The sequence below is a fragment of the Lagopus muta genome, chromosome 2 (assembly GCF_023343835.1).
Source record: "Lagopus muta isolate bLagMut1 chromosome 2, bLagMut1 primary, whole genome shotgun sequence".
Lineage (NCBI taxonomy): Eukaryota > Metazoa > Chordata > Aves > Galliformes > Phasianidae > Lagopus > Lagopus muta.
This window is the reverse complement of record NC_064434.1, coordinates 25,949,941-25,961,954: the sequence shown is the minus strand read 5'-3', so window position 1 is coordinate 25,961,954 and position 12,014 is coordinate 25,949,941. Positions and strand designations below refer to the sequence as shown.

Below are 12,014 nucleotides of genomic sequence, written 5' to 3'. Positions count from 1 at the left end.
ATACCAAGCAACTTAAGACCTTTCCTATTTGGTTCTAAATTTCCCAGACTTTCTGATGTAGATGATTCTTGGTCTTACTTACATGCCCACCAATTTAAAATGCTTGTCCTATTTTACACTATTATGAGGCATACCAAATTTCAAGACAACTCAATTCACAACTCAATAAACATAAAAGCCCTTTAATCTTCTTCAGTGTTGTAGTGTCCTGTTAATTACATAATCTTAATACTAGAAGAAAACACTAAATATCATCTGTTCCAGCTTCATCTCACAGAAATCGAATACCACTATACCTAATTCCTGACATGTCTGTCTCACATCTCTCTTAAAGATGTCCAAAACCATTCTTCATCTTCCTCAGGTAACATATTAAGTATGTTATTATTCTAAGCATTACGAGTTCTTTAACATTTAATCTGACATTTTCTCATAGCAATTTAAATGTATTTTTTCTTATTCTGTTGGCTATGGAAATGGAGAACTAAAGACATTTGCAAAGGCCTTTTCTTATTTGATGACTGTCATCACATTTCTATTCAAACCTTCCTTATTTAGGCTTTACAGCCTGATTCATGTTTTGCTTTTCTTTTTTCCTTAGAGGTCCTGCTTTGTAGTTCTTTGTCATTTTTTGAATGGTCCTCTTGACTTCATTTCCTCAACACAGCAGTGGTCACATCACGGAGCCAGGTGGAGTTCAAAAAGTGTTTAGACAACACGCTCAGAGACAGGATTTAATTTTCATGTTGTTCTGTATGAAGGCGTGAGTTGGTCTTGATGATCCTTGTGTGTCCTTTCCAACTCAGGCTGTTCTGTAATTCTAATACTATTATTTAATTCAGCTTACTGAGCAATGCAAAGCACTCCAAATGAAGCTTTATTCCGGGCAGACAAGAATGGAAGGATTAATTTTTGTGTCTAACTGGCTATGTTCCCTTTTTGTATCTCATCTGATTTTGGAGCAAAATTCTATTTTTTTCTCCTACTTAACTTACGATCTGACAAATTATGATATCTTTCACTTGTTCTTATTGAATAAAAGAAACTTTATCTCCAATCAAAATCTATGAAGACTTCTAATCCTGTCCTCCAACTTAATTTTTGTAGATTATTCTACTGTCCACCATTCAGACTGTTGTTGAAATTCTTGAGTGGAACTTGTTCTATGGTATACCTCTTCCAGAATCTCTGCAATTTTTTCATCTATTTTGGAAGTATGCTGATAACTAATGTACAAATCTGACTTTCTAGCAAATTTTACTTATTCAGTAATACTGTCTTGTCATTTCCATCTAGTCTAGTTATCAGTGTGTCATGTGAGAAACATTGCTGAGATTTGAACTAAAATGTACACTTTTTAATTTTAATCAACCAGAAAAATAGTTCTAGTGTAGAATAGAATTTATTTGCTTACATGGAGCTCATTTAGAATAAATCATGTTTTATTTCTAGTATCTTACAGTAAAGCAGGTTGTTGTTTTTTTCCCCATTTTTTCTACTTCTTTTCTCCTTTTTTAAAGGCTGACATCATGGAGTTTTTAGATACTTTAAATATCTTTCCCAAGTTCACAAAGAAGTTTTTACCAGCCAGCTCTCAAAGTACCCAAGGATGAAGTTCATCAGGCCTACCTGTCTAAACACCTACCTCATCTGAATGTTCTCCAACCTGTCTTCTTCATTCATCACTGAGGTTTTGCCCTTTAATCATAGGTATCAGTTATGATAATGATCTACTTGAAGCTGACCTTTTTAGCAGTGATTGAAACAAAAGAAGCATTAAATAATTTAGCATGATGGCAATCGTTATCAGTAGCTATCCTTTTCCTCTGAACTGCAAACCATACCCTTCCTTCATCTTTAATGCTGAAATACATACACTATAGTATCTTGCTACCCTGCGCATCCCATGATAATTAAATAGTATTCACTGTCTTCACTGTTTTGATTCTATGCTTACACGCTTATGCTGTATTTCTTAGGTTATCCTTATCTTAGGTTAACATCTCTGAGGTTAACCTGACCTATTTTCTGTTAGTTGTGAATTTCATCTTTTGAAACCAATAAGGTGCTGACCTGGTCTCCTAAAATCCAGAGTCCTTCTCCCACAGAAACTTAAAGATAAACTTAAAAAAAGGAGCAACTTCCTTAATTTTTTTTTTTTTTTTAATATTATTATTTATTTATTTCTGTATTTATTTTTTTTTAGTTCAGCCTCTCAGCAGGTTTCACATCACCAGCTTTCTGCAATTCTTGTGATTTTTCTGAATTCCTTTGCTCTCATGCTGTTCACCTCCTCTTCCCTCCTCTTGCATGGATATAGATCACTTTCATCCAAGTTCTTCATTTTATTTTCTTAATATTCAGATACCAATCTTCCCTTTTTCTTGGATGCAAATCTCAGACAATCTGTGCTGTAGCTGCCTTTTCTGTTATTGAAGAGGTTGCCAATAATGCATTCAAAATCTATGAACTTTTTATTGATAATTCTTCCACAGAGTTAGATTCCTGAGAGACATTACCTATCTTTTATATCTGATTTGAGTGGCATAAGTAACCTTCCATCACTTTGTGAGTAGAATAACAAATACCACTTGCTTACATCAGTGCTAGCTACATCTTTCTTTCTTTGTCACACGAGCTGTTCTGTTATCTACAGTTGACTCTTGTTTTTGGATCAGAAAGATCCTAATATAATTACTATATAGCATGCCAGAGCTTGCAGTAAATATATTCAGTACCCAACAGGTAGGTGTGGATGTGTGATAGACTGTGGATTTCCTTTGGTATATTCATGAGTTAATTGTTACACATATTACATTGTATTCTAAATATTCTCTTTTATGTCTTCTCAATGCTCTCCCACATTTTATTTTCTTTTGTTTCAGATTTTCTGTTTCTAAGGAATGGGTTTATTTAACTAAGTAAGGAAGCAAATTAGATTTTTTTTCTTATTATTGTTACTGAGGCTATTAAAAAGTTTTTAAAATGTGGCAGATAATTTCAGTAATTACAGTGTTGAGATGTAATGCTAGAACACACAAAATACATTTGCAAATGTAGCTTATACTTATTCCTTTACAATATTCAATTTGTTAACTATCAGCTATGATGTATGAACAGCTCTAGTTTTAAAGCTGTCAAGCAGAAATAAAATAGTGTTTCAAACCTGGAAAAGTTAAATTATGCAGTTGTCACTTTTCCTGTGAAGTAGCTTTTCTGCTTTCCCAAACCCAGCATGATTTATAGTTTTAATGTTTCATTTTCTTTTCTGTCAGACAAAAACTGCTCTACAGATATTGATGAATGCGCCTTCAAGCCCTGCCAAAATGGAGGCCATTGCCACAATTTGATTGGTGAATTTTACTGCAGCTGTTTGCCAGGTAAGAAGTCAGGTGTTATTTTGGTGAGAAATGTTCTGTGGTATTTCTGAAAGAAATATAGTTTTTTTTCATAAGATCAGAGAGCTAAACTTTTAAAAGTCATTTTGCTTGAAAAGAGAGAAGGACTTAGCAGGCACTCTTTAAGAGTGCTTGACAATTGTTATGTGGCTAATGCCACAAGAATTTGCCTACAAAACATGGCTTGGATCCCAGAAGTCATGCCTTGCAAAATGAATGGTCTCAGAATATCAATGTTATTCACTGAAGAATCTTTAAAGAATTCTACATTTCTGAACCTTTTCTAAAATTAATTTTCCACTTACCCTTCTGGTTTCCTTCTTTTCTACTTGGAGAAATGATTTTTGAAATTTCTTATTGAAGAAACATATGAAAATTTACATAGCAGGTAATTGTAATCAGTATTGCCTGCACAGAAGAGAGAAGCTATTAATAACTGAAATGAAGCCATTAACAATAACAGATCCATCTTTTTCTGTTTTAGAAGGCTTGGATAATTATTATCAGATACACAGTATCCTATAAATATATGAACTTACATAACTTGATCATGTTTTTTTGCTTTTGTTTTTGTTTTTCTGTAAAGCTAGACTGATGCTATAGACCAACTTCTATACACAGGACTGTAATGATAATATAACCAGCTCATTTAAATGTGATGATTGTATGATATCCGATTATTTATATTTCTTTCTGCTTTCTTACTTGAGGGTCAACTAATTATCGTGTGATTGGAAAGAAGTAACTAAAATAAGAAAACATAGTGCTTTTTCAGTTGCAGTTCTTTCATAGTGTTAGGGCTCTTGGATTAAACTTTGTTCCGTTGTGTCAAGTCAGCAATGTAGTAATTAGAGGATCAAGCTTATTTTTGAATAGAAATATTTCTTTATATTGGATAGAAAAAAAAAGTGGTTAAAATTATTACATCTATATAAAAATTATAAGGTTTTTATATAAGAGATTTAAGAATCAAATACAAGTCATTTCATCTAATGTCTAAATTGCTTGAAACGTATTAAGTTTGAAATGTAGGAATAGCAATCACAGCCAGTACTGTTACTAAATCACAGCATACATACATAAAAATAACATTAATATATGCATAAAAAATAGCTTGCATATAGAGGTAAGTAAACGTGTGCATTATAGAGGCACACACATACAACCTCTTTTAAAACCTTAGAATCTCCATGCAGAATTTCAGGATGCAGAGTATCTGCTATGCAATTTTTGTTTTAATTTATTAAAATAGTTAATTTTTTTTAAGATTGATTGTTTGTATTCAGTTACTTTTACTTTTCAAGTTGCAAAGTCTGTGACTATATTTCAATTCTCTTTCTGTATGAGAGAAACCCAATGTCACACCTCATTTTGTCAAAGAGTATTTTGTTTTCTGCAATCAGTAACGCAACAAGAACTTTGAAAGCATCTGCCTGCTCTACGGGACTGAAATATTGAGATCATATGCATGAAAAGAACATTAAAGTAATGTAAAAAGTATTAATATGAATTCTTAGACTACATACATTTTCCAGTTATATTTTGATCTTGTTAGATACAGTTTATAGGAAGTGTTATTACAGCTACAAAATTCAGGATGAAAATTAACGATTTAGATGGTTAATAAGGCAGTTATGCAGATGTGTACTAGATTTGAAAGAAGAAGGCAAGGCAGTTTATAAATAAAAGAAGATAAATAATATGGAACGACTACATATTGTGAGGTTTATTACTACAGAAACTGAACTGCTAACAGGGATGTGAGTAGTTTGTTATAGTAGTTTTTCCACATTTCCAGAGAGTATTCTCTGGCAGGTGGTGACTTAGATGGAAGAATAAGTTCTAGAAAGTTATGCATGTCATAGCTGTTTCCCTTTTAAGGAGTGAGCACAGTCTTCACCTTACTGCTAACTGGGGACTGTCGAGCACCTGCTCAGATGGTGATTGATGAGCAGTTATAACTTGGTAGGAAGAAGCATAGCTGCTAGAGCATAGGAAATGAAAGTTTTGTAAATGCATAGGGGGAGTTTTGAAAACAGCTCGGGATTTGCAGCCTTTGTAGTGATTGCAAACATGGGCTACAAGGCAGCCTCCAGTGTCAGCTGAAGCAGGCCAAGTCAGTCTTCATACAAATAATGTTACCAAAGTGTCATGCAGATTCTTCTCCTTCTCTGGAGAGTTTCAAAACCTACCTGGACACTTTCCTATGCAACATACTGTAGGAAACCTGCTTTAGCAGGAGGCTTGGGCTAGGCTATCTTCAGAAGTCCCTTTCACCCTGTCTACAAAACAGTTATTTGTTCCTGAATTAGACCTGCTCAGCCTGAAGAGAATTTTGAGGGAATATCTATGGGGCAGCCCCACTATATCTATGAGGGGGATTACCACTACCTCATGTGATAGTACAAGGACTTCCAAGAGCTCAATATCAAAGCAAGACAAGAGGTAATGGATATGAGTTGGAACACAGGAAAACTCTGATCAGATACTGTAAAAAATGAACAAAAAACCAAAAACCTAGACATTTGGACTTGCTGATGGTGAGGATTTAACTTGATGGCCTTAAGAAGTCCCTTTGAGAACAAAATATTTTATCAGTGCATTACTGAATAAGGGATCTTTCCTCCATTCTAATAATGCTTTATAAATATAATACTTATAGTTGAATTTTGAATTTAATTACCTGTTCCTACATGCACAGTATTTAAGACTGCAAGCGTTTGAGCCATATAAAAAAACCAAAAGTTTTCTTTAATATTCATTAGAATGTCATCTTCTATCAATCAACTTTGTAGATGGAAGAAATGGGAATGTTTGTATGCAATATTTCTAAAAAGCCAGAATTTACATGAATATTTTAAAACTTCTCAAATGTCACTTTTCCCCCACGTATTAATTTAATATTTTGTTAGGAAATCATTTCACATCTATACAGAATTTTGAAAAAAAAAAAAAGACAAACTAGAAATATAGTACAGTAGTGTAGCAAAACTGATTAAAATATTAATCTGTCACGCAGAAATCTTACCTTGAAATAGAAAACTAGAGAAGTACTGTTCCTGGTCTAGTGAAAGGTGTCCCTGCCTATAGCAGGGGGCTGGAACAAGATGATCTTAAAGGGTTCTTTCCAACCCAAATCATTCTATGATCATCCCTTCTAAAGATAACTGAATGCATATATATTTTTTTTTCCCGGTGGTATTAGTACATGATTAGCATGATTATTAGAGAAGACTGATTTTGAAACAGAAAATCCAGTCAGTTGTGGTGCTTGGGCTGTTAGATTCAACCTAAAATAAATTTTTGTTCAGTTTAGCATGTTGAATCAAGGAAGTATAGTTTTGATTAAGAGAACTCATACAGAGAAAAATCATTAATTAAATTCTTTATTGGGAGGTTTCCTGTTCTAAAGATTACTGTACCATGAAATAAGACTGTACTTCCCTTCAAACCTTTCTGGCAACTGTTATTATGGAGTAAAAGTTTATTTATATTTGAAAGGTTTTTTTTAATTTATATTTAAAAGTTTTTACTCCTGGAAAGACTTCAGGATAACTTTTGTATCTTATGACTGTAAAAAACAAAGTGACTCATTGAGGTAACAGATGGGAAATAGAAATCATTGAGTCCTTCACACTGCTACTGCACAATCATCTTTAACATAAAATTTATAACGATGACTTTTTTGCTTTAATTTCAAAGTTGCCTGATCTGTAGGGGAGTCTGTAGGGGACCTGTTAGGTCATGGCTTGAACTGGTGATTGAGCACCTGAAGAAGGGATGCCGCTGGCCCAGGGAGCGCAGGTAGTTTGCACCTGTGCTCTCCACATGACCAGAAGGAGTGGAGGCACCCTGGGCTCATATACAGACCAGCCACTGAGGAGAGGATGCTTCGTGGATTTAGGCTGCTTCCTGACAAGGAATGCTGTATAGCCAAAAATTCCCACTATGAGTTGGGTGAGTTTTGTATATGACTACCTGCGAGTACTTTGCCTGATACTGCCAAGAGCTTCTCAGAAGCAATTTTGTTTCTTTGTGAGCAGAGTCTAATCCTTCTTACGTGGAACCGTTTCTCAATTTAAGGTAGTAATTCTCTTGGTGAGTAGTTTACATTTTTATCAGTTTCTTATCAGTTGCAATTTACTTATACATTATGAAAATCTTTTTCTTTTCCATTTATATATCTAATATCCTTATTTATACTGTGAAAGCGTTCTTTCTAAGCAGGCATGTCTTGCTGGCTGTAGAAATGCTATTTAGCAGTTTATCAATAATGGATAATGCTGTGTGTATTCATATAGAGAAAAGCAGCTGTACTCAGTATCTTAGGGAAGCAATGGTTAATACACTGAGTTATCGTGGTACTTCTCTTTGCTGAGCCTTTATACTGAAACTTATGCGGGTAGCTACATCCAGGAGATAGCAGTGTCTGCCCCTCCCTCTGGGAAGAAGACTGACATGCTGATGATCATAGCTGCCAGAGAAGTGCAGCTGGGCTTCCCTTGTGATTCTCTTCTCTGATATTTGTGAACGTTCATGTATATTCTTACTCTGGAAATTCACGGAGTCATAGGGGTTGGAAGGGAGCTCTGGAGATGATCTAGTCCAAACCCTTGCAAAAGCAGGTTCCCTGCAGTAGGCTGCACAGGAGAATTCCTTTGCATTTTTAAGAATCTTGATACGGTTTGCTGTTTTGTTTTGTAATAATGGTATTCCTCACTGAGAAATTGATACTGTAGGAGATCTGACTATTTATTCCACTTTTTCACGGAAGATTTTACCAAACTAAAGGTCACTTATTTGTTACCTTGCATATAATATTTTAGACACAAAAAGCCTAGGAGAAAACAAGGATTATTTTAAAGGTAGCACTGACTATGACAGTGAGTCATCTTTTATGAAGAATTGTGGAGCTTTGACATTGATAGGCAGCTCACCAACACAATGACATCCTCATACTCCCCCTTCTTCAACAGAACAGGGGAAGAATGAGAAAAGGGCTCGTGGGTTGAGATAAGGACATGGGGATCAATCATCAGTTAACGTCAAATAGAAAAGATGGACTCGGAATAAAGGAGACTAATATAATTTATTACTTATTGCTAGCAAGCTAGAGCACTGAGAAGTACAAGCAAAATAAAAATGCTTCATTCTCTTCCCCCAGAGTGGTGCAGAGGAAAGGGAAAGGGGGTTGCAGTCTATCTATGCTGTTCCTTTGTGGTCCCTCCTGTGGGATGCAGTCCCTCAGGCTGCAGCTCTGACAAAATGTCCCCAACGTGGCTCCATGCCATGGGGCTCCAGCACTGCCCCCACAGACAGCAGTAGCTCCCCCAGCCCTCCTGTCCCACTGCAGGCTGGTCTCCTCAGGCTGTAACTCTGGCCCAGGCAGCTCCTGCAGGGGTATCCATGGGCTGTGGCCTTCAGACTTCATTCGCTGCTCGACTTTAGGCTCCTCTATTACTGCATGTGGAGCTCTGCTCCATGTGGTGCCCATGGGCCTCTTTTGGGCTGCATGGAGCTTTCGCTCTGTGTCTGCAGCACTTCCTGCCCTCCTTCTGCACTTACCTCTGTTCCTGCAGGGCTGCTTCTCTCACATATCTCACTCCTCTCTCCCAGCTGCAGTTGCACAGTATTTTTTCCCTACCATAAATGTGCTCTCCAAGCATTGCTCATGACTCTGCTCTGGCAGTGTTGGGTCCCTCTTGGAGCAGCTGGAGATGCTTCTGTTATGACATTGGGCAGTGCTGGGTTGTGCTCAGAGAGGTTGACCCTGCACCCCCTTCTGACTACCAAAACCTTGCCAGCTGTACCCAATAGAAGAATAAAACTTGTAAATATTTTGAAGTGTTTGTGAAAGAAGGGCTACAAAAACATAATTGTACAGGTCCATTCTTTGCTTTTTCACTCTGTGGTGTAATGTTTAACCTGTCATTTCTCTTTCCCTTGTAACACCTACCTTAACTATCATGCTGTTTAAGCATGATATGAATAAGTGTGTTTTATTTCAGCTTTCTAAGAAGTTATATTAAACTTGTTGAATAAATCATGTCCTCATGAAACTTGGACATTGCTATCACTTCCTGCATGTCTCAGCAGAAATGTCAGACGAAACTAATCATGGTAATACAACTGAATGCTGACTGGTGCTAGCCTTAAACTTAGAAACTGACAGATCAAAGATGATAATCAGGGTAAGTAACATTGTCTCATTTGAGGATCTAGGATAAAATCTAGAAGTGCAAATGTTTAACCCATCCTTCCTTCACAGAACCACCATACCTGCTGTACAACAGGCTAGAGTCCTGAAAATGTGAAAAAAGTACTTATGTTTACTACCTTCTACATCTTATTCCTCTTTCTCTGTTATTACTTCTTTAAGTAAAAGACTATTTTAGAATTAAGCAAAAATAACTTCAAAAAATTGTAACCTCCTCCTTGTCAAAGAAACACCCTCCAAAGAAAGACTACAAAAGCATGAGTCATTAATGGCTATTCCTCTCAAGCAAAGAATTGATTGGCTTTGTGTTCAAACTGGTTGGAGAAAATTAACTTTCTTCACAGCAGCCCCAAGTGGATCTGTGTTTTAGATCTGTGACCAAAACAGCATGAATAACACAGACTTGTTTTTCCTACTGCTGAGTGCTAGCACTAAGCTAAGAACTTCTCAGCTTCTTGCACTGCCCTGCCAGTGAGCAGGTGTGGAGTGCACAGGAAGGGGATGCAGCCTGAAGAGTTGACCTCAACTGGCCAAAAGGGTATTGCATACCACATGATGTTGTGTTCAGCAATAAATCTGGAGTGGATATAGTTTGTACAAGTAGCTCTTGACTGGCTAGGTAAGGGTCTGCTGGTGCTGAGTGCTGACTGGAATGCCTTGGCATCACTTAATTTATTTTCCACTTTTTCTTCACTCATTAACTGTCTTTATCCTTCCTCTATACTGTTAAGTATAATATTCCTATTATACTGTTTTAGTCCATACAGTTCTCACCTCATCCCATCATTTTTTTTTTTTCTTACTTATGTACATTAATAGCTCCAAAAAGCAATGTCATGGAAATAAATAAGAGGAAACTGGAACAGTTACAAAAAGCACAAAACCACTACTTGATAGTGTATGTGCTCAGCTACAAGACACTTCTTCAACACAGTGGTCAGCATTAGCTATGTGTTGTCGCTATTGATGAATAGGAGCCTGGAGTTTTAACATTTCATGCCTGTAAAAATCTGCACCAGTGAATGTGACCCACTGTTACTGTTGCCTCTGCTGCAATACACTGCCCTCACATCTGCTGTTTGCTTTCCATAAACGTTCAGCAAGCATCGATGAACATCACTGGATACAGTTTTTTCTATTTGAAGAATTATACATTTTTGCTTCATGTGCACTTCTATGTCAGACTGCCCCTCTGCTACTGTCTGTCACACAGCAACAAAATGTAATGGAATATTGATGGGAAAGTTCACCCCTTAGTGCTGTGCCACCAACATCCACCACTGATGCTGTGGACCAACATTAAAATAAGAGGCATTACTTTTAGAGCAGACCTTGTCTTTAGTTCAGGCCTGTTCTTTTATAGGGACTGAAATTGTTGCCTGCTGCTAACAAATAAAAAAGCTATAAATGTCAAGGCAGTGAAAAGTCAACTTCAGTTTGTTTTACATTTTCAAATATGAAAGGTATTTAAACAATTTTGTAATGCAACATTATTTTGCTTTTAAGCCATGTAATGGGTGGGCATTTAAAATAATGTAGTATATATAAGACCTGTGAATCATATTTAATGTACATATTTCTCACCATTTTCATGATTTTCACTAGAAGAATAGGATTACAGTATATTCAGTTTTAATTTTTCAGATTTGAAATTGTTATACTCTTGTTTTCAGTTGTCATACATGTTTTACAGTGTTATACAAACCCTCACATATAATTGTAATGTGAAGATAAATCTGCGCTCCAGAGTTATTTGAACAAAATGCTTTTAAAGAAATGCAGCAGGTGATTTCTGCAGTAGTCATGTAATTGCATAGACACACTGTGTTCAAAGTGTTCATCATATTCCATAATGCAATGGTACCTGTGCCTTCTGTTAGTTTATATTGTTCCTAGAAGCAAAGTAAAATTTTAATTTTTTGAATGTAACCTTTATAATTTGTTTAAGAAGTTGATGTAGATGTACGACAGACAAAGCTCTGCAGTTTCTACATAGTTGATATTTCATTGTTATTCTCCCATAGATAAATTGGTGACCTCTTTTTACTAAGACTGAAATATATTTGTTTTTCTAAGTTAAAAAGAGATAAAACAAGATAACTGTTAACGTTCCTTGCAATAGATACAACTTTTAGCTACAGACAATTTCTTCAATAGGTAAGAAAGGAAGAAAAGAATAAGGAAACCAAGGAATGCAAATCGCTACTGTATGCCAGCACACTTTAGGGAGTGTGAAGAAACATGAAGCCAAGTGTAGGGGAAGGAAAAACATAGAAGTTGAAAGCACTGAAGTGGAAAGCTAAGAAAGGGTAAATGAGAAGAGCAGCATACTTTGCAAAGTTCACAAAGAAGTCTTTTACTACGGTTTCGTTGTGAGGGAGGCTGTGATGAAGGAAGAG

General features: G+C 36.1%; 1 protein-coding gene across 1 annotated transcript in view; it reads left to right on the top strand.

Moving 5' to 3' along the window:
• The window catches only part of LOC125689991 (protein eyes shut homolog), a 702,258-nt gene that overhangs the window by 159,686 nt on the left and 530,558 nt on the right, over positions 1–12,014 (top strand). Inside the window, exon 11 of the mRNA XM_048937860.1 lies at positions 3,276–3,380. Coding sequence (XP_048793817.1) covers positions 3,276–3,380 — 105 coding nt within the window. The remainder of the gene's footprint in view (positions 1–3,275; positions 3,381–12,014) is intronic.